This window comes from Hermetia illucens, chromosome 6 (genome assembly GCF_905115235.1).
Source record: "Hermetia illucens chromosome 6, iHerIll2.2.curated.20191125, whole genome shotgun sequence".
NCBI classification, from domain to species: Eukaryota; Metazoa; Arthropoda; class Insecta; order Diptera; family Stratiomyidae; genus Hermetia; species Hermetia illucens.
The window spans coordinates 97,863,520-97,888,520 of NC_051854.1; the positions used below are offsets into that span (position 1 = coordinate 97,863,520).

Here is a 25,001-nt window from a genome sequence, read left to right on the forward strand (position 1 = left end):
ACCCCGACAGCTCAGTCCACGATTGCCACGGTACCAGGATCAAGCGAATATTACCGAGGTGCAACTACGCCTCGTGGTCGCAGACCTGTCTCGCGGATTCGCCGATGTGACAAACTGCTGCAGCCATCGGCCGCGCTTATGACCAATGGATCAAGCTATGAAATGTATCAGCTATTATCTGGTAGACACAGGCACAGAACTCTCAGTTCTCCACGTCTCCAGACACAAAAAAGACTTTTTCCCCAACAGATAAAATTGGTCGCAGCAAACTCCATGTCCGTCGCAACTTACGGTTGCTGGTAAGTGAACATCAGCCTTCGCTTGCATAAGACCTTTTCGTGGTGCTTGATTTTGGCTGAAACCGGTGTCCCCATATTAGGCGCAGACTGCCTTGTCACTATGGGGTGCTGATTGATGTGCAGTATAAGTCCTTGATTGACCGCATCACTGGTACTGCACGAGTTTAGTTGCATTGTTAGTAGCTTCACTGGCATCCAACACAGGTAATTCAATAATCGGTTGCGTTTCTACCTTGGCGGGTACTAAGATTGAAGTAGATTTCATAATAGCGGCATTACTGATAGCTGATACCGCCGACGCAGATACCCTGATTGGGCCTGTTTGTGTGATATTCGACATTGTAGGTTCGGCTGACGCTGTAATAGTAGCAGGTGCACTGCTCCAGTTGCTATGGTTCACTATCTGTCGAGGAATATTTGTCACCAAGAAAGGAACAAAGTCGCTCTTCGAGCAGACAATTTGATCATAAGACCGAATTCTGCATTTTATAAAGCCATTCATAGCTGTAGCTGTAAAGTTTTACAACTACCCCAGACCCTAATTTGCCGATCATAATAATTACTCATCAGTCTTACAAAAGCAACGTCAGCGATCTAAGGACGGTGCACAAAATGCGGGGGAAACATAATATTATAACGCTGTAGGACGAGTTTCGTTTCTTAAAAAAGGCCTTTGAGTGGGTGCTATGATCATCTAGTACAAGCAGTACAGGTCGATCTTTTGTAGCCCCATATAATTTCACAAATTGTTTCAACCACCCGAAAAACAATTCTGCAATCATCGAACCTGAGTCACTCATAACCTCCCCATGATCCAGGGGCTGGGCTGAACATTATCTGAGGCTCCTTCCACTTTCTGGAAAATACCATCATAGGGTACATATATTGCTCGCACCTTTTGTGTATTTTTTTTTGATGCAGGGAGTCCTGAGTCCACTTCCACTTGATGACGGACCGGACCACTTGGGAAACAACTTACTTCCTCTCTTGTGGTCCACGGACCCTTCTTTTTTGGATTGAACACCCAAGTTAATCAAAAAAGCTGATTTCGTCCAGGGTAGAGACAACTCATCATAAGAAGCAGCCTCACTTCTGCCCTGGGAGCAACGTGAGCGAAAATAGCCTCAGGTGGTAATCGCTGCATTTATATATTATATAATCGCAAACTCGACATGAGTGCGAATTATATTGAAGTGAAATCCGTCCTAAGTTCAGACCTAAACCAGGTTGAAGTGAATTTTTTGCTGAGGATGGTCGGAATCCTGAGTCCGCTTTCACTTTGCTTCATCCATTTTAGCCTTTGTTGCAACCTTGAGATGAACTCATCTGACCATCGGTTCCAAAATTGTTTTACAACTTGCTGTGTCAGTTTCCATTTTTTCAGCAGGTTTAATTCTTCTTTGGGGGTTTCTTGCGGGATTGATATGAGTGGTTCGCCAATCAAAAAATGTGCGGAAGTGAGTGCTTCCAGATCATTAACATCGTCGCTGATGGGCATGTGTGGCCGACTATTAAGAACTGCTTCGATTTGGGTGAGAACCGTGTGCATTTCCTCCATTGTTATCAAGCTGTCACCGATTACTTTCTGTAGGTGCAGTTTGACTGACTTCACCTCAGCTTCCCATAATCCTCCGAAATGAGGACTGCTCGGGGGTATGAAGTTCCAGGTGATTTTGTCGTTAGCTACCGTGGACTGAACTGTTTTCATCATCTGCATGAACTGATGTTTTATTTCTTTATTGGCTGCTATTAAATTTGTACCACAATCAGAATACAAATCCGAGCACAAACCGCGCCGGGACACAAATCGTTTGATTGCTGCAAGACACGCTTGTCCAGAGAGATCACTCACATCCTTCAAGTGAATGGATTTGGTCTTCAAGCAGATAAAGAGGGCTATATAGGATTTCATCATTTTAGTTGTATTGGTCCGGCAAAATCCAGTCCGCAGGTTTTGAAGGCTCCTCCAGGGGTGACTCGTGTTTCAGGTAACGCTCCCATTAACTGTTCTCCTGGCTTTGCGTTTGATTTAAAACAGGTTATGCATTGCAATATCCAGTACTGTCTTCTGATTGCTGCTTGGGTTACTTGATTGTCTCCATGCAAAGTGCGCAAATGGTATGCTCTTACGATCAATTCGGACAACTTGCAGTCAGGACTTAGAATCACTGGATGCTTACGATCGTCCGATAATAGTGAGTGTCGCAGTCTTCCGTCCACCCTGAGGATTCCCTCAGCATCAGTGAACGGTGTCAGCTGGAATAATTTTGAAGTAGCTGGAACTGGTTGTCCCTTGTCCAACCTTTCTATCTCATCTTTGAAAGATAAAGCTTGGGATAGCCGTACACATGCCATTTCAGCGTTGTTGAGTTCCGAAGTTGTCAGGGTTGCAGGTTTTGCAATAGTTGGTGACTTAAAGCGAAGGCAATATGCCACAATTCTAGTCAGTTTTGCGAAGTCGGAGTACCTCCCCAGTATACTATTGTCGAACGTGAACTTCGCAACCTTCGCAACTTTGCAGGCGGTCTCAGGCTTCCTCTCGAGTGTCGTGGTAATGTTGATTGCCCTTGACAAGTAGTTGATTGGTTTGTGTTGCAGCCACTCGGGTCCGTTCCAGCATAAATCGCTTTTGAGGAGTTGCGAAGCAGTCACTCCCCGTGACGCTATGTCTACCGGGTTCCACTCTGTATCGACGTGTCTCCATTGACTAGAGTTGCTCTTAGCCTGGATTTCGCTTACCCTATTTGCGACGAACGTTTTCCACCTGGCTGGGTGATCACTCAACCAAGCGAGAACAATGGTCGAATCCGTCCAGTAAAATTCAGCTGTGTCGGTAGGGAATTCGCAAGCTTGCTTCACATGTTTCATCAATCTGCATAGTAGGACGGCACCGTTCAATTCTAGCCGGGGTACTGACTGTAGCTTTAAAGGTACCACTTTCGATTTCGATGTTAATATGTTCGCAGATACCGTGCCATCCGGATATATTACTCGAACGTAAATCACCGCTGCAAAGGCTGCCATTGACGCGTCGCAGAAACCATGGAGTTCTACCTTGCAGCGATCAGACGTCTGTATGTATCGTGGTATTTGAAGTTGTGATAACGCTGGCCACTCCTTCATGTAGGTCAGCCACTCGATTTTCAACTGGTCAGGTACGGGCTTATCCCAATCCAGTTTCTGTAGCCACAACCTTTGGATAAATACCTTGCTAACTATTATGATGGGCTGGATCCAACCAAGCGGATCGAATAATCTTGCAGCATTGGATGTAATTATTCGTTTCGTAACTGGCTCGTTCGCTGAGATATGAGGCAGTTTCACTTTAAAGGTGAATATGTCGTCTTTCGGAATCCATTGCAAACCCAATGTCTTGACAGTATTCTCTAGATTGATGTTGATTACGTCAGACGTTTCCTGGTCAGCGGTGCTTACATGTTTCAGAACCTCCTCATAATTCGTGGACCATTTGCGAATGTTAAATCCAGCTTTTTTGAGAACGTTCACAATATCGTTTTGCAATTTCGCTGCACCTTCTATGGTCGAGGATCCGGTCAGCAAATCATCTACATAGAAGTCCTTTTTGATGCTTTCACTTGCTGATGGTGACGTGAATTGCTCGTCTTCAGCGACCTGTTGTAGGGTACGTGTTGCTTGGAAGGGAACACTGACGGTGCCATAAGTTACTGTGTTTAGCCGGTAGTGCTTTATTGGACCCTGGGGTTCTGGTCTCCAAACAATTCGCAGTAAGTCGCAGTCTCGACTGTCTACGAGTATCTGTCGGTACATCTTCTCAATGTCAGCAGCCAATGCGTATTTATGCCTCCTCCATCGCAGCAATATTTCAAAGATGGTGTATTGCGTATTTGGTCCCACCATTAGGATATCGTTCAACGAGGTGCCGGAGGAAGTTTTATGGGACGCATTGAATATGACGCGAACTTTCGTAGTTGTGCTGTCCTCTCTAACTTCAGCATGATGTGGCAAGTAGTATGAATGTTTGGAAAAAATTTCTGCGGATGGGACTTCGCTCATATGTCCCAATTCCAGATATTCCTTTAGGAATGCATTGTACTGCGCTTTGAGCTCTGGATTCCGTTCAAGTTTTGTCTCTGTCTGGCGGAGGCGTATGACAGCGTCTTTTAATGACGGATGCAGCAGGATGGAGGGGTTCATATCAGGCTTAATCGGCAGCCTGACTATGTATCGGCCGGACTTTAGATCCCTCTTAGTAGTTCGGATGAACTGCCTCTCGCAGTCTGCTTCCTTTAGGGTGAGGATTCGGTCTTGTGGCAACTCTTCCTGTTCCCATAATTTTCGTATGTCAGCCTCTAGATCTTCGATGCTAACCATACTGATGGAAGGTTCTGTTGCTCGTGGTACTTGGTTGACAGGCCCAGACAGGATCCAACCGATTTTGGTTTTTTGAACCAAAACTTTGGTATTCTTTATCCGGATTACGCCCTTTTCCAATAGATCGCCATAAACGTCAGCACCCAGGAGGACGTCGATCTTCTCCGGAATGTTATACTATGAATCAGCTAAGTCATCCTGTCTCAATTCAGTTATCTTGCATGGTGTCTTGGACTGGGGAATCGTGTCCGTTATATGGTTTACTACGACAAGAGATAAATTGAAACACCTTGTCGCATTGAGCAGATATCGCTCCCTTGCTGCTCGTTGAATGACTCCCAATGCCGCTGATTGTCGGATTTGTCGCTTGACGTGGTAGCCGTAAGAGTTGCGCCGCAGCTTCATTGATGAACGAACGCTGGGACCCTTGATCGATCAATGCACGCAAAAGAATGAACGTTCCTTGATTGTCCTTTACCCGAATCCTTGCTGTAGCCAATAGAACAGCCGTAATGTCGACGCCACTGTTGATAGCATTCAGCGATGAGACTTGTTGTTTTGGATTCGCCAAAGCTGAAGATGCAGCTCTATTCGACGATGTCTGGTGTAACATTGAGTTATGCCTTTTTCCACACAGTTTGCACCCTTTACGTGATGGGCAGTTCCTGGTTCTATGAGCCTCGTGCAAGCAATTGTAGTACAGCCGCGAGGATGCTACCAACTCTCGTCGTCTGGTTATGTCTGATTTCAGAAATGTGTCGCATTGCGAAATTCGATGATCGCCCTGGCATACTCGGCAGACGGCTCCCGTTGCTTGTGCTGAGTGCGCCCCTACTTTGACCGTCTTGCGTTGGTTAAGCTGTACTGCTTTCAGTATTGTGAACCGTTGATGCAAGAAGTTCGTGAATTGATTCAAAGTTGGTATCTCGTTCGAAGAACCAATAAATTTCTGCCATTCCGAATTACTTTCATGTTCCAATTTTTGTTGCAGGATGTACACCATGATTAGTTCGACTAAATCTGCTCCCAATGATTCAGTGTTGGCACGGAATTGTTCGGTCGTGTCCAATATTCGCTTGATACCTATCGCACTAGCCGGAGTGCTAGTAGGTAAACTCCATATGCCTTTCATGTAGGCATTCCCGATGGCCCTCTTATTGTTGTATCGCTCCTTCAGTAACTTCCATGCTGGCGCATAATTAGTCTCCGTTAAAGTGAGGTGGCGTATCAATTGTCCTGCCTCACCGTTGACCGATGCACGAAGATACTGAAGCTTTTGTACACCACTTAAATTTTTGTTGTCGTGCACCATGACCTTGAATAAGTCATGGAATGCTGCCCACTGATTGTAGTCGCCGCTATAGCTGGGTATTTTAATCCTTTCCAGCCTGACTACGTTTTCGCCGGCATCTGGGGCCTCTTGAACTGCTGGACGTTGCCTGCTCTCCGCAGCCAGGTAACCGGCAATGTTTTGACGGAATACCACTGAACATTCGCCCCAGGCATCCTCGGCCTCCTCGTACTCTTTCATGTACTGCACAAGTAGTACTGCATCCTGAGCCCTCACGGTCTTCACCCTTCCGTGCAAGGCTTCGCAGTTCGCCCATGCTTGCTTTAGCGTCTCCTCTCGGTGTTGAAAATATTGTAAGTTGTATCGCGTTTTCGAATCCTTCTTGAAGTTCCGAATCAGTCGAAGAACTTCTTCCAGATTATGTTGCTGCTCGCTGACCACGTTTGCTGTGGACGCTGAATCTCCTTGTTCTGCTTGTCCCGGAGCCATTGTAGTATGCGAATGACTGAGTGTGTAGGATGTCTGAAAATATTGGCTCGACCAGAAATCCGGCTCGAAGGACCATGCAAAAATGGGTAGATATCAATCCTAAAATTGTTGATGGCTGCCGGGATAGGTGCAATAATCCTCAAATTATTGTACGCTGGAGGAAGCAAGAAGAAACTACTGGTTTCACTTTTCTTGGGCTTGTGTAGATCAATGTGTCGATGCACTTATTAATTTCAGCTGCACTGCTATTATGTTATTTTGTATGATTCGAACAGTCGTAGTCTTATCGAACCACAATATTTGAACCTATCAAAATATAGGCTCAGATCCTGATGAAGGGAATCAACAATATTATGACGAAAACTCATCTGAGTTTTCAGCTTAATCCCAATTAGGTGGAAACACTACTACAAGCATATAATTATCGCCCAAATATTCGGAGATCGATAGAAAGTAAATTTAATAACCATTCCATATCCTAAATAAGCGTAAGCACCGTCTCAGTATGAGGTCTACCGTCTCTGACGCAAAGTAAATTCGTATCATTGTCGAACGTGTTATTTGTCCTTCTCCGCTGTGATTTATGTTACCAGTCACATACATAAGTTCCAGAATGATGAGGACCCAATTTCATACATTACTCCATATTAGTCCCTTAGAGACGAAATTGCCTTCCATGGTGTCTAATAAAACAAGATAAATGTATGATATTATTGGACATATTAACCAACACCAATGGCACTTCGCCTCTGACATCAACTAGCCATAGTCAGTGTGGTGTCAAAGCGACGGCAAACCATTGTCAGGATTCTATTTTTATATAACAAGCAGACGCAGTGTCCTCGTCAGCGGGAAAAATGGTGAAATTGTTATTATTTGCCAATGAAAGTAAGTATCAGTTCTATTAACTCCAACGTATCTTGTGACGCAAAGGAGAATGTAATTATAGCAGATTTTTGGTTTAATTCCATTTCAAACCAAGCGTAGCAAGGAAATGAGAGGATTGAAAGGACACCATCATTTTATGGTAGACTTTCTATGTAGTAATACATATTTACAATGCTCGAGATATCCACTTAATTTTCTTAAAATTAGCCATTGAAGTAAATATACATAGTTGGTGCCATAATAACCCTAGTTTGCTGTCTGTCTGTTTCTCTGTCTGTCTGTCTGCCTGTTACATACACTTTTCCCAGAAACGGTTATATCTATTAACATGATACAAATATATGGTAGAACGATTGTGAACTGTGAACCCCCACACATACGATGAATTCCATTGTGCCACGTTGAATTTAAGGGGGGAAGGCGAGGGGGCTGCAACGTTTCTTTTCACAAAATATGGCCATGTAGGGTATCTAATGAAAGGTTTCCATTAGTACTTTTCGCGGATTTTAGCTTTTACGTTGGTTGTGAAGGTTAAGAATGCGAGGGTCCTTAAGGGGTCAATTATTTCGAGAGTACTTTCTCAGAAACTAACCAACTAAAAAAGCTGATAGTCTATGTACATGGTATACAGGCTTCAAAACACTTTACGTTACAGATATCGTAACGTAGAGTCAAAGCGCTAAAATAAAGTTGATATTAGTATATTGTAATATTATGTTTTCAAAATTTACTGGATACGTAATTTTGCATTAATGTATACTTTAATATAAGGCATCATACTGGAAAGTTTGGTGGAGATCCTACTATTACTAATAAAGTTTTAGTAGGTCGAAGTTGTCTGTTCCACGCCAAATTACTACGTGCAGGAAATAAAATGTCAATACCACATGGAATTGAATATGGTGTATATCCAGCGTATATATACAACGAGCTACCCTAAGTCTAAATGGAAGGATCGTGTGCCCAAATATTATCACATAAAAAATTCACAAAACAGTTCAAACCTGAAGCGCCGAACTTCCGATTTTCGGCTTGGTAAACTTCTGCATCCATGATCCATTATTATTTCTTTTTGTCGATAGTCAACAGTTGATTTGTTTGACTTCGATTTGTCCAATTTCATCAACATGTTATTTACATGGCATGCTGATCCCAAGTCCCAGTTTGAGGTAAAGTACTTTGTGTTATCCTCAAAAAAAAAAAACAAAAATAAAATGCTGAGATCAGTGAAAGAGATAAATAAAATATAGTTGTAGTTACCCCACTATGCTAAATCCTACCTGATCTCAGGACCCATAACAGGTCCCATAACAGGTCGACCAAAAAAATGCATCCAATGTCGTTAGAAACAACATGATCGGATCGAGTAAGAACCCTCGAAGAAATGCTAGGGCGCCCACCTCCGTCGACGCGGCAGGACCGGCCCCCTTTCCTGTTGAGAAATGACCAAGGGTTCTTGACGCATTGACGGAGTCAATAAAATTAATAAGTAAATTAGCCCGAGCAAAGCAAATACGTATCTGCACGCTAAATATTGGTACCCTGACTGGAAAGACCGAGGAATTCGTGAGAGTGCTCCGGAAGAGGCACATTGATATCTGCGCTCTGTAAGAAACCCAATTGTTTGGTGCCAAAAGTTGTGACATAGTACACGAATGCCGTAAAAATGGCAATATACTTCTCCAAGTTGGTAATCCACACACTCAAGACGGTGTTGGCATTGCCATCTCGGACGGTTTCCGTAAAGTCGTTAAAGAAGCCGAATGATTTGATGAAGCTCACCATTATATCAGCAGGTCGACCAGATGCCGAGAAAGATGCCTTCCATCAACTTCTCGACTCAAAGGCCTCTAACCAGCCTACTAATGATTATATCATTATTACAGGCGACTTTAATTGTCATGTGGGTGAGAAGGCAGATGGCAACAGGGGCTGTGGGGGCAAAGGGTTTGGAGTATACAATGAAGAGCACCTTTGCTGTACTGGAATGTAGCCTGATTGCGAGCATCCCCATAAAGGATCCAAATTTCCGATTCCGACACTCGCGACTGATATGGCGCTTCACCCATTGAGAAGACAAGGCGGAAGTAGAAGAAAGGAACTCACAGGACCTGAACAAGTCCATGTCTTGATACGTTAGATGGTGATTTAAGAACCTCCCACTTTCACCCTGATCAAGGCTACGAACGAGAAAATTGACGAAACTCATCTATATGGGCCGACCCTACCACCGAACGAGAGAAATGTTGAAGCAGAATAAGAAATGCTCACAGTTTACATGGTTGAATTGTGGCATCAAAGCCAATTATAACCTTATTAAAATCGATTCAGTGGCTGTTTGTCCGTCTGCCCATCATGACCCAAACCTGTCTGACTGTCACACGCAATTTACTCGGAAAACGCTGAACCGATTATCAATTGTCATGAAATTTGGTGCGAACACGCGGTCTCTTTGTCCCTTTACATGCAGCTAGTGGCAACATTCTACGTTAGGATTAACGGTGCTCCCCATATATGCGAAAGGGGGGTGTACATTCTTTTTCACCAAATGAAAGGGCTCGATTATTTTTGATAAGTGAAAATCCAAAATGTGTGTCCCAAAAAATAAAACAGGTCTCGTTCTCTGAACCTATCCAACCAAAAAATATGGAAAAACTCACAATGGTGCATTTATAAAAAATCAAGGCCTCAAAATACATCCCAGCCTGATATCTGAACAAGTAAATTTAATAATAGTACATTACCATATTTTAGAAATGGAAAACCCCCCTTAAGTTCAGCCTAAAAGTACTAAATTTGGTACCAGGATGGGCTATAATATAAGACACAATTCTGAAAGCTTGACTCGATCCAACATTTATTAGTTAGTTTAAGTTATAGAAGGTCAAAGTTTCGCATTTCACATAAATTTATTGAATTAATCTGGGGCTCCGGTGGCTCTTTTTTGCGCAGTTAGGTAACTGGGTGCGCCAATCGCAGTCAATGACTTCCATGGCCATTTTCTATGTCAAGAGTAATCACAGCACAATGCTTGCTGTTAATATGGAGGGCTCCTTCCAAGCGTTCCGGTCCAACCACACATATATGAATATTTGCTCGTTAATTGCTTTCGCAACCCAACCTGATGTTCTCCTCCTTTTTACAGGAGCAGACTTGCAATCGCCTGTAGTGATCACTGACGTTCCAGGACAGTGAAGCTAGTGAAGGACTAACAAATCCTCCTTTCCGGTAAGTACTACCCGGACCGTCGTTAGCCAATATGATATCTTACTGCGCGGAAGCCTCCAAAAGACAATGGCGCTTTGCCTTTGTCAATAACTTTCCCATTCTGTGGCCGACGCATTGAAGTCACCGACGCTGACTTTTGGTATCCGTCCTTTCGCATCCAAAACCGATTTGTCCAACATGTCCCCGAATATAGTGAACGTCAAGCTTGGGAAAGCATAGCAGCTATAAATATATATACCGACTTGTGGACTGCTTCATACACTTCTGTATGGCTTCGTCTTCGCATGATCACAAGGCCGCTACACCTGTAGGTTCGGTTACCCACACATTACTGTTAGAGTTTCTATAGGATTCGCTTATTACAGTCACTTGCACCTCTGATCCGTGGGTGATCTACGAGAGTAGGTCTTGACCGACCCTACATTGATTGTGGTCAATTTGGATCAACCTCATTTTCCCACTGCATTAAGCGTCTTTTTGTACTTAGGACACTTGCCGCTTCCGGCATATGGTCGCGGGCCAGGCCTACTTTTCATCACTTAACATGCATTTGGGATCCTTGTTACATTCCCGAACAATGTGACCTGCTTCAGCTCGACGTCTGCATCGGTCAAACCGATCAACCGTACTTGTGCATACTCTCGCCAGATTTCCGTTCAAGAGACACTTGAAGCATCTCTTTAACGAGGTGACAGACTACCCATCCAGTACAGACCTTTCCAACATCCAGCAGTTTGCGCGCTATCGATAACCGGCGACCGCCCGTCTGGGTACATCCAGACGATTTTCAAAGGCTTACGATGGATGCCTCCTGCAAATCGTGCAGCATGAACTGCTCCGCTAAAGCAGTGCAGATTTGATTGCAGAACCTTTTCAGTTCCAGTATGAAATCTCTTTTTGGTTACTCTGGATCCTACTTACATTTCCCTTCAAGTCTTCAACTTTCTTAGTATCTCTGTGTAGGACATAATACCCGTGCTTTAAATAATGACTGCCTCGGGACGGATCCTCAATTCTGTTTCACAACATCCATTTTTCTTTCTGCTCATTTTCTGGCATTAACGGAGTTCCTTTGGCCCAGGCCCTTTTCCACCTTAGATATTAGAAGAGAGCTCTGACTCTCGATTTTCAGGAGCCTCCCCTAACCCTTTACACTCGGATGCGGTTGGTGTCACTGTGGCTTTTAACGACCACCGTTTTCTCTTGGGCATATACTTCTGTGCATTTATTATGGGTGTTCTACAGGCGATGTGTTCGGTTTAAACACCCCTTGTCTAAGCTGCTTGTAGCATTAGATGCCACGGTCGCCAAGCTGTCCACCACCGAGGCACTGCAGTCAAAGCTCGCTTGCCCACTTCCGAAAGCCCCCTGGATTGGGATCCCAAGCCCCTGCACCGTAAGTTCATATACCTTCCTTTCGTCCGTATTGGTTTATTGTTCTGGGTGGCCTTCCCAAAGCCATTTTTACCCACTGGTGGGCAGTTTCTGTCTGTCTGTCTGCCACACGCACTTTTCTCTGAAATGACTAAACCGATTGACACAAAATTTGGTGAGAAATGCCCATACATGTAGTAAGTTACATCTTTCTGCGTTGAGTTTCGGGGGGGGGGGGGGTGGTCCTCATACATGTGAAAGGGGGGAGGGACGAACAATTTTTTTTCAGCGAATATAGGCATGTTGGGTATCAAATGAAAGGTTTTGGTTAGTACACTATGAAGTCAGTCTTAGTTTTGACATTTGTTGGAAAGGACGGGTGTGACAGTTTTTTCAACCGACCCATTCTCAGAAACTACTCAACCCAACAATCTCAAAAAAAAAAAGTTTGCCAAAATATTGAGGATAATAAATGGTAGGCATTTTTATCACTCCTTGAGCCAGTTAACATGGGTCAACTGCCATCTAGATATGAAACAGGCACAATCACTGTCAGTGGCAGTGATCTGCCCAGAACTGAGCGATTTAAATACCTCGGGTCAACGCTTTCAGCCAATGGAGAACTGCGTTATGAAATTGCTTCACGCATTAACGCAACCTGGATGAAGTGGCGTCCAACAACTGGTGTCCTTTGTGATCGACGTATCAACGAACGTCTCAAATCTAAAATTTACCGCAATGTCGTCCATCCAGTCGCTCTCTATGGTTCTGAGTGTTGGCCGACCATAAAAGACAATGAACGGCGTCTTGCGGTAATGGAGACGAAGATGCTACGTTGGACTAGTGGCGTCACACGTTTAGATCACATCCGAAATGAGGATATCCGCGATCGTTATGGGGTTGCACCGATCGTGGAAAAGTTGCGAGAGAGGCGTCTTCGATGGTATGGTCACGCAGTTCGTGCAAACGAGAATTCACTTGCCAAGATTGGTCTGAACATCGAAGTCGATGGTAAACGACCAAAAGGCAGACCTAAGCAACGGTGGCTTGATACGCTGGATGGGGATTTGAAAGCCTCGAGATTGCACCCAGATCAGGCATTCGATAGAGCCAAATGGCGAAGCCGATCACGGCGAGCGGACCCCGCTTGTGAACGGGACAAAGGCTGAAGAAAAAGAAGAAGAACTGCCATCTAGATATTTCAATAGTTACCGCTGATATTTAAAATCCGCCCTTTTTAATCAAATTTCGAGTTCATCACATTTCATCCGGGAATCTACTCAACAGATACGCTACCCAAGATTTTTCTCCCCGATTTCTTTTGTAACGACGAGTCCATTTGTTATGGACCTTGTGTGCAGCGATTATGATATAGAATACTGAAATACATTCACTTTGCTTCGCATTTTATCCATCTAACGCTTATTGATTTAACAACCAATTTCTATTATTAATAAGCGCATTAAGCAGACATAATCCATTACAACCAAACTTCCTTTTGCCTGTACTTTTCACACCCATCGAGCAAATAGGATAACGAAGAAAATTTATCTTGATGAAGATAATCGCCTGATGCGGACGTATTTAATATGGCAGACGTCAGCACACGAAACAGTATCCATTACAATAAATTATTCAGCATATTCTATGGAGTAGCGGTCATGGAAAAGATTACTGAGGACTCAGTAAATCAATAAATAAATCAAAATTAAAACCATCGGTAGCAATATTGATAAGTCTAAATGTAAAAAGCTTAACTTATAAGTGGTGTCGTTGCGAAATATATGCGTATTTAGATAAAAAGAATTCAAAAAAGTAAAGATTTAAATTAAAAATAAAAATATATTGCCTACAGTTGCTTATTTTACTCAATTTTCTATTTGTCAGGAATTAACTTACAATTTATTGATATTGCTTTTATTAGCAAAGCTTAGAATATTTATTGGGAGTTTTATAAGTAAACTTTAATGCTGACCGAAAAAATTAATCAAACAATGACTAGGCCACTTCAAAATAATATAATCATTATGGAATTAGATAGAATTCCAACGTGTATCCGAGTCGTATGGTCTCTCAGGTATTGCAACAGCCTGGCGGCCATTAAGGCCTCGTACTCAGCGATGACATCCTCCAGGCTGGTGGAGTAGTGCAAAAACGCGCTGAACAGTCTGGACGACACGCTCAAGATAACCCTCCTCTGGGTTCCCGGTCATAGGCACATAGAGGGGAATGAGCAGGCTGAAGGATTGGCCAGGCGGGGCTCAGTCAGTCTTTCGGCGGGTACAGTCGGTGTCTCACTGGCAACTGTCAAGGGCGGACTACTTCGCAGCCGCGGACCTCCGATGGCGCAGGCTCACCTCCTGTGCCAAGTCAAGGAGGATTTGATCCGCTTATAACAAAACCCCGATCATGAGAGCTCCTGTGCCAGACGCGTGCAAATGCGAATAAGATTACGGCGGTCTGCAGGAGGCACTGCCCATTAGAGACCATGCCGCTGCGGAAAATATAGGGAAATCCTTAGCACTTCTTTTGAAACTGCCCAACTCTAGCTAGAGTCAGGCTGTGGACACTGAATGAACCATTCTTTAGGGACCTCAGAGAGATTTCTGCAGGATGGGAGACCTACTTTCCTTCATGAATGCTACGGGCTGGCTCTGAAGATCTAAACTAAATTCTGCCCCCCTGCTCTCAAAACAGCAGTCATGGTCTTAGGAGTTGGTGCAACAAACCGGCGGACCACAGCGCTAATGCGGCTCTTCAGAGCGGTCACGGATGATATCTGCCTACCTATCATTATAAACACCTTCCTTGAATTGTCTAACCCATCCTCTGCACGTACAAGCGCGTGAAAAATGTTCACCCACACAAACAATGACATAAACAATGACTGTCAACTACACCTTTTTAAGGTTTTGTGTAAACACAAAACCTTATTAAAATCGGTTTACTGTCTGTCTGTCTGTCCGTCTGTCTGTCTGTCTCTTTTTTTTTTTTTTTTTGTTGAGGAGGTGGAAATCTTCAAAAAGACACTGATCTGGACACACCAGCGTGTGGGATTTTTACCCACTAAAACCACCTCCGACTCCCTCCCTGCCCCGCGGAACCACCATAAGGTATTACATCACGGGACGGAGTCAGCTCACTCTAGCTTTGTTACCTTTCTTCTATACGCGGCGCACGTGACCGCGTTTTTCTCCTTTCCTCTGCTTTTCGCAGTTTATTTTGGATAGATGCGATCATGGAGTTTACCGCATCCCAATTCTCTTGATGTGCTAGCATTTTCGGCACCAGATTTTCTGGTACCAGCACCTCCCCTAGAGTCTCCTCTAGATTCCTCCTTTCTTCCACAAATCTCGGACAGTGGAAGAATACATGCTCTGGGTCCTCTGGAACTCCATTGCAATTTGGACAATCTGGTGAGGTCTCCAATTTAAACCTGTGAAGGTATTGGAGATATCCTCCGTGCCCCGTGAGAAACTGGGTGAGATTATAATTAATCTCATCGTGTCGTCTCTCCAACCACTCCTTGATGGCAGAAGTGAGCCTGTGCATCCACCGGCCCTTTCCCGAGCGTTCCCACCGCTCTTGCCATCTATTTATGGATCTCTCCCTTTCGGTCTTCCTCGTCCGCGATGAGGAAGAGGTTGGCTTTAGATTGTACATGTTCGCCATCTCATCTGCCAAGATGTCAATCGGCATCATTTCAGAGATGACGAATGCTGCATCATCTGAGACAGTCCTGAAGGCAGAGCATACCCTCAAGGCTGTCCTCCTGTAGACTGAACTCAGTTTGGTAGCATTCCCTGACATCCACAACGCCTCCCTCCAAACTGGGGTTGCATTGCACCGGAGTGCAACCGCTCACCAGTTGCTAGCGCAGTTCGCTGCGGAAGTAAATGCTGATCTAGTGCTGATTAGCGAGCAATACCGAAACAAGGACCCGTCCTCATGGTATCTGGACTTATCGGGCACCGCTGCCATTTGGGTTCGGGACGACGTTCGACTTCGTGTTCTTGCCGAAGGCCGGGGGGACGGATTTGCCTGGATCCGGTGTTTAGGGATAACGTTCTTTAGCGTTTACCTGACGCCGAATGAGTCGATTCCGGACTTTCAACGCCGGCTTGATGCTCTGGAGGACGCCGTTTCGAGCACGGAGGGACGAATCCTGGTTGGCGGTGATTTTAATGCCAGGGCTCTTGAATGGGGCATGCCTCAATCAGACTCCAGAGGGAAACGGATTCTGGAAATGGCGGCGAGAACCGGGCTCGTAATTTTAAACACCGGATCCACGCCAACGTTTCGGCGCTCAGGTTGTGAAGGAAGCATTCCCGACATCACTTTTGCGTCGGAATCTCTGGCATCATCGGTGGACGGGTGGCGAGTCCTAGAAGACTTCTCGGCAAGTGATCATCAGTACATTGCGTTCGAAGTGTTTGACGCTTCTTGCCGGCGAGCACCAACACGACGTTCCCCCTGCGTGTGGAATGTCGCGAAGGTGAACATCGGAAGGTTCGTCGAAGCTCTTGGAGCAGGTAGGGCCGCACTGGGGGGCACTCCGGGGGGTGGTGGTGTCGCAGCTGACACCGTCGTAAATTCAGTGATGAATCTGATAACGACGGCGTGTGAGGGTTCCATGCCCCGGAGAGGCCCCAGGCGCGACAAGCCTTCTATGTACTGGTGGACGGCGGAAATTGCCGACCTACGGAAGGAGTGTCATAAGCTCCGCCGTTTGGCACAACGTTTGTACGCCAACGAGGAGGCATGTGCCATAAAGGCACAATATAGATCAGCAAAAAGGAGACTCCGCAGCGCTATAAATAAAAGCAAAGCTCGCGGCTGGCAAAATCTTGTTAATGACCCGTGGGGACTTGGCTATAAGCTTGTCACTCGGAAAATCGGGGCTCTGCGGAAGCCCTGCATACTGAGCACCGACCAGATGGACCGCATTGTGCGCGCATTGTTCCCCAGACACCCTGTACGGGTTGATGTAAACAGCGCGGAAAGCCTCGTGGATTGCCCCCTTTTCACAATGGGAGAACTCGAAGAAGCGGTTCTCACTATGAAAAACAGGAAGGCGCCAGGTCCTGATGGCATCCCGGCGGAAGTTTACAAACTGGTGTTCCGCCAACGGCCAGAATTGCTGCTCGAAGCGTTCAACGCGTGCTTGAAGGAGGGCATTTTTCCTTCTCGCTGAAAAGTGGCCAGACTGGCGTGGATCCGTAAGGGTAAAGGAGATCCGGAGCTCCCGTCTGCATACCGACCGCTGTGTATGCTTGACACGGCCGGAAAAGTGCTCGAGAAGCTCATCAGGGGTAGACTCGCTGAAGCGATCCGTGCTGCCGGGGACTTATCCGCAAGGCAGTGCGAGTTTAGAACAGGGAAATCTACAGTGGATGCTGTTATGGAGGTCGTAGATGCGTTTAATCGAGCCGGGGCGCACAGCCGCCGATCTCGACGGATAGTGCTCCTCATAACGCTTGATGTCAGAAATGCCTTCAATTCCGTAAGATGGACAGATATGCTGGGCACATTAGAGAACTCCTTTCACGTGCCAAGCTATCTCTTGCGGATATTGAGGGATTATCTGAAAGACCGCTCCCTGTTCTATGAAACGCTAGAGGGCCAGAGGAGGATGGAAATCACGTCGGGAGTAGCGCAGGGATCCATCCTAGGGCCGGACCTCTGGAACGCTTCCTACGATAGTCTGCTGAAACTCGATATGCCTGAAGAGTCGCGCCTGGTCGGTTATGCAGACGACGTTGCGGCACTTGTTGCCGGACGCACTGTTGAACAGGCGCAAAGCAGACTTGGCATATTGATGCGACGGGTAAGCGGATGGATGACTGCTCACGGTTTCAACCTTGCGCTGGAGAAAACCGAAGTAGTCATCCTGACCAGAAGGAGAATCCCGACCTTGCGTCCCATATCGATCGGCGAGTTGACTATAGAGTCAAAACCAGCGGTTAAATACCTTGGTTTAATGCTCGACTCGAAGATGAGCTTCTTCGAGCAAATCAAAGCAGCCGCGGACAGGGCTGCAGCAGGAGTCGCGGCCTTGAGTCGGCTAATGGCGAATGTGGGCGGCCCTATATCAACTAGAAGACGTCTCCTCATGGGAGCAACGCAGTCCGTCCTTCTCTATGGTGCGGAGGTATGGTCTGATGCCCTTGACAAGGAGGTGCATCGTAAACGCCTAGCTCAAGTGCAGAGGCGGGGAGCTTTGCGAGTGGCGTCTGCTTATCGCACTGTCTCCGAACCGGCTGTGATAGTGATTGCGGGAGTGATCCCCGTTGCCTTCCTTGCCAAGGAGCGCAAAGCTATCTATCGCCGTAAGGGCGAAAACTTAAGAGAGGTGGTTGCCCGTGAAGAACGTCAACGCACCCTTAACGAGTGGCAAGTTTCTTGGCAAAATGAGCCAAGGGGCAAGTGGACTGCGCGTCTCATCGACAAATTAGACCCGTGGTTGAACAGAAAGCACGGTGAGATTGATTACTTCCTTACCCAACTTCTAAGTGGGCATGGAGGTTTTCAGTCTTACCTGCACAGGGTTGGGAAGGCGCGATCTCCTGATTGTGTGTTCTGCAATAGAGTGCCGGATGACGCTGAACACACCTTTTTCTCTTGCGAGAGGTGGGATGGCCTCCGCCAGCAGCTTTATGCAGACACAGGGGAGCTCTCTCCAGACAACATTGTCAGAGAGATGCTGAAGAGCGCTGGCAGCTGGAATCGTATTGCGCATTATGCTCGGGCTCTTCTTACTACGAAGAAGATTGAACTCGACCGGCAGAGGGATCGGACGGTAAGGGGTTCCCTGAACTAGCAACTCCCTTCCTCCCCTCCCCTCCCGTTGGTGAAAGAAATTCCCTGACTTGAAGGCTCCCAAAGCCGGGAGAGCGGGAGGGCTAGCCCGAAGTAATGTGTCAAACGGTTCCAGGCTAGTTCTCTGATGACAGGGAGGTGTTTAGTTGGTAGTCCGCCAGCGTGCTGTTGCGGGAGTCCAACACTCTGTGCGTAAACGCATTCACCTACCCTACTCCAAAAAAAAAAAAAAAAAAAAAAAAAAACTGGGGTTGCATAGAGCATGATCGAGGTCACCACCCTGGCTGTAAGCAACCTAGAGGTATGCCCTGGCCCTCCAATGTTCGGCATCATGCTCGCCAGGGCCATACTTGCAGTGGATGATTTGTCGCAAACATACTGCACATGTTGCTTATAGCTAAGCTTCCTGTCTATCACCACTCCCAAGTATTTGATGGTCGACTTGGAAGTGATGATATGATTCCCGATTCTAACACAGGCGTAATTTCTCTTCCGGCGCTTCGTGATGAGGACCGCTTCTGTTTTTTCCTCCGCAAGCGTCAAACCAGAGCTCTCCAACCAGCATTTGACAGCACTGATTGCCTCGCTTGCGTATAACTCAGCATCTTCAAGATGCTTTGCGACAACAACCAGTGCTATGTCGTCAGCGTAACCCACCACTGTGGCTTCCTCCGGAAGGGGAAGATTAAGTACATCGTTGTACATGATGTTCCACAGTAGTGGGCCCAATACGGAGCCCTGTGGAACACCGGCGGAAACAGCGTACTCCTGCGGTCCGTCATCAGTGTCATACCATAGCCTCCTTTCAGTTAAGTAACTATCGACGATAGCAGCGAGATAGGCGGGAATACCAATCTTCGCTAGAGATTTGCGTATTAGATTCCAATTGGCCGAATTGAATGCATTTTTCACTTCCAGGGTTACTACCACGCAATATTTGCTGGTACTACCCTTTCCGTGGATTGCATCTTCTGCCAAGCCAGTAACCAATTTGATGGCATCAATGGTTGATCTGGCTTTTCGGAACCCATACTGCCGATCTAAAAGGCCGCCTTGACCCTCAACAACCGGGAGTAATCTATTATATATTACCCGCTATAACATTTTCCCCACCGTGTCCAAAAGACATATGGGTCGGTATGACGATGGTTCACCTGGAGGTTTACCAGGTTTAGGCAGAAGTCGCTTCCAAGCCGCCGGAAATATTCCTTCGGACATGCACGCTTCGAACAGCTCAGCGAACATGTCCGGCCTGGATTTCACGGCAAGCTTAAGGGCCTTATTCGGCACTCCATCCAGACCCGGCGCTTTATTGTCTCCTATTCTGCTGCAGATCTCCAGCAGCTCGTCTCTGGTGACTGGAGGAATTGCCGTCACATTCAGAGGTGGTTGGAATATGTCGGTGCTCTCCTCTTGCTGGGGGAATAACCCCTGGATGATTTTCAGCAAGAGGGTGGGACACGTGATCTGCGGAGAGGAGCGGCCTCTGAATCGTCCCATCACTATTCTATAAGCACTCCCCCACGGGTTGATGTCCGCTTCTGAGCAGAGCTCCTTAAAGCATTTTGTCTTGCTTCGCTGGATGGCGAGCTTGAGGGTTTTGCGGGCTGCCTTACAGGCGCACTTTTTCTGCCCCTGATCGACTCTACCTACCGCCCTCTGAGCCGCTCTTCTGGCTCGGTGGCAGGCTGATCGAAGACCGGTCAGTTCATCATTCCACCAGTAGTTCGGTCTTCTACTGGGGAATGAGCACCTCCTAGGCATAGACGCGTCACATGCTTTGGCGATGCATTGAGCCAGATGGACGGCTCTTTCCGTAGAGGCGCCCGCTATATCAGGTTGATCTAACCACACCTCTAAGAAAGTCTGCTCATCCAAAGATTTTGCAGACCAGCCTGAAACCTTTTTCGGTTTCGGGCATGACAGCTCTTTGCCCTGTGGCTCGACACATGTCTCAAAGAAGATTGCCTGGTGATCGCTGTGGGTGTAGCGTTCGCTGACGCACCAGGACATACCACGCGCCAGCGCAGGGCTGATAAAGGTCAGGTCTACAACCGAGCCTGACCCCCCTTTCTGAAAGGTGTTTACGGCGCCTTCGTTAGCCAAAACCATGTCCAGCTGCGCAAAAGCCTCTAATAGACTGCGCCCCTTAGCATTTGATTTTCTGCTACCCCACTCTAGGGCCCAAGCATTGAAATCACCAGCAATCACCTTTGGACTTCGTCCCCTTGCATCGAGCGCAAGATTATCAAGCATTTGCTCGAATTCAGGCAGTGTCAAACTTGGTGGGGCGTAGCAGCTGTATACATATACACCACTTATTTTTGCCCACACAAAGCCACTGGCTGCCTGACTTGCAGTACATTGTATGGCTTGTTGACCACAAGCCCATATCGCCGCTCCACCAGTCGAATCTGTGACCCATACGCCACCGTGGCGGTTTCTGTACGGTTCACTTATGATGGCAACCTCCATCTTAGATTCGAACGTGGTCTGCTCAAGTAAATCCTGAGCGACCCTGCAATGATTGAGGTTTATTTGAATAAACCTCATTTTCTCATTGCAGTGAGCGCCTTCCTAAATTCCGGACATTTGCCACTTCCGGCAATGTGCCGGCTATCCTGTCCCTCTTTGGCTACGCACAGTAGGCACTTGGGGTCCCTATTGCACTCTCTGGCAATATGGCCTTTCTCCCCACACCTTTTTCATCGATCGGACCGATCAATGTTGCTGGTGCATGCCTTCGCGAAGTGCCCAAACATGAGGCATTTAAAGCACCTCTTTAGTGAAGTTTGCTCCCTTAAGCGGCAAACAACCCATCCAATCCGAACCCTTCCGGCAGCTAACAACATCTGCGCTGCCTCCGCTGGCACTCGTATGGTGGCCGTTTGAGTGCCACCATAGGCTTTCCGTAGACCGACAACAGACTCCTCTGTAAGTTCTTTCAACTTGAATTGCTCCTTCAGAGCAGTACAAATTTCGCCTTTCGATGTAACTTCATCGAGATCCTTACATTGTATATAGATCTCATGTTTTTGGGCACGCACTGCGGCATTCTCCCCAAGTGAGTTTTTCACTTGAGTGCGAAAGTCATCAGTTTTGCCACCGCTGGATCTTTTCAGCTCGAACATGAGATCTCCTTTCTGGGTTCTTCGGATTCGATTCACATTTTCGCTCAGATCTTTTAGGTCGGGATCAGCTTTGACCTTTTTGAGTATCTCCGCGTAGGACAAATTTCCCTTACTGGAGATAACAATCGCATCTGGACGAGTTCGCACTTTTGCTTTTCGTTTCGCTTTTTTGTTGGTTACTTTAGTCCACCCATCGTTCTCGTTCGTCTTGGGCTTCGCAACGCTGGTCGGGTTTCCTAGATTCGCTGTATGCTTTCCTCCTTCTGAACTGTTGGTGTTGGTTTTCAGGATGTCCTGTCCGCCTTTTTTTCTCTTAGGCGCCTGCTGATTATTTAAAGGATCCCCCTCTTTTTCACGTACTCGCTTATTTCGCTGAGATTCGATGGTAGTACGGTTAGGCGTCACTTGGGTCGCTTGTGATACTGTTGGCACAGCGGGGTTCGGCGTGTTGTTATTATTCTTCTCCTCCATCTGTGATCTATTATAGAGGACTCTAATGGCCCTCACCATATTCTTTATGGCTTGGTGCACGTTGTGCTTGTCCTTGATAAACTCGGACAGCTCAACTATCTTTGCCCCGAGCTGGGTGAAGGGTAATTCCTCCGGATCGGGACTCCGCTCCTTATAAGCCCCGACAGGGTTACTCCTTTTATACGCTGTTTCAGTTTTGCCAGTTATTGATCTTGCCTGTACTTTTTCCTTCATCGCCTTTAGCATTGGTGGAGATCTCAAAGTTGATGAGCTTCTTTTGAATGGATCCTTATCTTGTTCCTGGAGCACCAAAGCACCAAAGCCGCCGGTACTGGGGTTCCGAGCCCCTGCGCCGTAAGTTTACTCCTTCTCTCGTCTTCCATGGTGGTTTTATGTTCTGGGTATCCTTCCCATAGCCATTTTGGTCCACGCACCAGAGATGAGCAAACACTAGCCCATACACAGTCAGAAAAGAAAAGTGCATGAACACATATTTACACATCAATAGGTATGCCCCTATCCGCCACCTGGGGTCGCGCCTGATGGGAGATCTGGCAACTCCTCACAGGAGGTCTGTCTGTCTGTCTGTCTGTCTGTCCGTCACACGCATTTTTCTCGGAGACTGCTATAGCGATTGACACCAAATTTGGTAGAAAGGTGGAACCTGTGAACGCTCACGCATACAGTGAATTACATCCTTTTACGTCGAATTTAAGGGGGGGTCCTCATACATGCAAAAGGGGGGTGTAACATTTTTTTTCATCAAATATAGTCATGTGGGGTATCAAATTAAAGGTCTCAATTAGTACTTTTCAAAGCCGATCTTAGTTTTGACATTCGTTGGAAGGGTGGGGAGAGCGGGGGGTTGAAATTGATCACTTCTTTAAGGGGGCCATTCTCAGAAACTACCAAACCGAAAAATCTGAAAAAAATCAGGAGGCTGCCACTATATGGTGCCTGGGCTCCGAAATACCTTCCATGCCGATATCTGTTTAAATAAAGTTAATAATAGTATATTACTACAATTTTTTTCAATTGGTTAGAAACCCCCCTTAATTTCATCCTAGAACAATGAAATGCAATGCAATGATATAGGCTATAATAGAAAGCATAATCTTGCCAAGTTTGGTGGAAATCGCACTATTACTAACAAAGTTATAATACCTCAAATTTGGTGCTTCTTTGAAAATTGAAGACTGTGAATGTCAATATCACCCGAAAGTGGATACTCGCACATAATATAAGGATATATTATGTGCTACGTACTAAGAAATACACAAAACCTTTCGTACCTGAAGCGTCCAGCTTCCGGTTTCCCGACTTGTTTGAAATTATGGTAGTAGGCACTACGCCCAGAGAAATTGACGGTTTGGTGCGGTTTGTGGTACGGCGGAACTATTGGGCCAATCTTTTTCAAAAACAACGAAGGGCGTACAGTTACTTTCAATGGAGAACTTTATCATGACATGTTGAGGGAATTTTTTTTTTTCAAAAATTGATGAAATCGTTAGGGAAAAGTTGTGATGACATATATTGGAAAACGAGCAGAATTGATTCGCACACCCAATATACTTGTTCAGCTCACCAAAGTAACGTAACTTCAAAAAACTTTCCACAAAAATAACCCTTCATATGCTGGAATGTATGAACTCTACATATGAATATTACTCCAATACTAGGCGTTATCATTTTCGGAAGTCTCGTTGAAGCCAATAACATATTTCAACAGAAAACTTTCAGTTCTTATGTCCTGTTTTGGGGGTCTTAGAAAGACGCGCAGTCACATATCCTTGCTTTCCATTTACATCCATCCGTGCCCATCCACAATACGATATTATTTCATTTCGTATTTTTATTTCGTATTATGATGGGTGATCAGAATGCAAAAGGTAGGATCTGAAAACACCTCGCTTGGACATGCGATGTAATGATAATGGTGGGAGGTTTGTGGATTTCTGCAACTTCCACTGCCTCGTTATTGGTAGCACATAAGGTCAGTTGGGTTTCAACTAAACGACGCCGTACGAGCAATCAGATCGACCATTCCGCGATCAGCAGTAGATTTGGGAGTTGAATTCTGAAGGTGCGTAACAAGAGAGGCGTTTATATCGGGATCGAAAAGGATTAGAATCTGATAGTCGGTTACGTTCGCTTATGAGTTCTGTCCGCCATTTTTCGCAGGGCTGGATAACTGCGGCCGCATAAGTTCAACATCGAAAGCTTGTATGACCCAGCTGCTGCTCAGCAATGGGAGAGCTCTCTCGCTGATCGGCCGGAATATATACTGAGTAAGTCGCCTGAGAATATCGATGAGTATTGGGCTGCCAATCCCCCCCGAAATCCCGTGAAGTTCAGTATAGTATACCCAATGACAAGAGGGAATTTGCTATTGCACTGGTCAGAGAAGCAGAAGATGCCGCAGATCGCAATGATTTCATGAATGGATACCGCATCACCAAAGAACTTGCATGTGATCGCAAATCTGTCGATGATCCTGTGAAGGACGTAAACGGTAGATTTCTCATACACAACGATGAACAACTGAAGGGGTGGAAAGAACACATCACCACGGTTCTTAACCATATCATATCTGGTGAAGTTCCTCCTTTTATGGGTGAAATGACTAGTTACCGTAACATGCGGATACGGACGGTTCCT

At 46.1% G+C, this 25,001-nt stretch overlaps 3 protein-coding genes across 9 annotated transcripts in view; 1 reads left to right on the forward strand and 2 right to left on the reverse strand.

Moving 5' to 3' along the window:
* LOC119659037 (5-hydroxytryptamine receptor 1D) overlaps window positions 1-25,001 on the forward strand; it is a 384,779-nt gene that overhangs the window by 271,450 nt on the left and 88,328 nt on the right. For 2 of the 7 annotated variants that reach the window (XM_038066937.1, XM_038066935.1), the window contains one exon: window positions 10,466-10,548. The exons of the other annotated variants lie outside the window; for them this stretch is intronic. The gene's annotated coding sequence lies outside the window, so the exon portion shown is untranslated. The remainder of the gene's footprint in view (window positions 1-10,465; window positions 10,549-25,001) is intronic. 7 annotated transcript variants of the gene reach the window in all.
* LOC119660089 lies at window positions 2,211-4,652 on the reverse strand. The gene has a single exon (XM_038068466.1). The coding sequence runs from the start codon at window positions 4,650-4,652 to the stop codon at window positions 2,211-2,213; it is 2,442 nt and encodes an 813-aa protein (XP_037924394.1).
* LOC119660091 lies at window positions 4,861-6,432 on the reverse strand. The gene has a single exon (XM_038068467.1). The coding sequence runs from the start codon at window positions 6,430-6,432 to the stop codon at window positions 4,861-4,863; it is 1,572 nt and encodes a 523-aa protein (XP_037924395.1).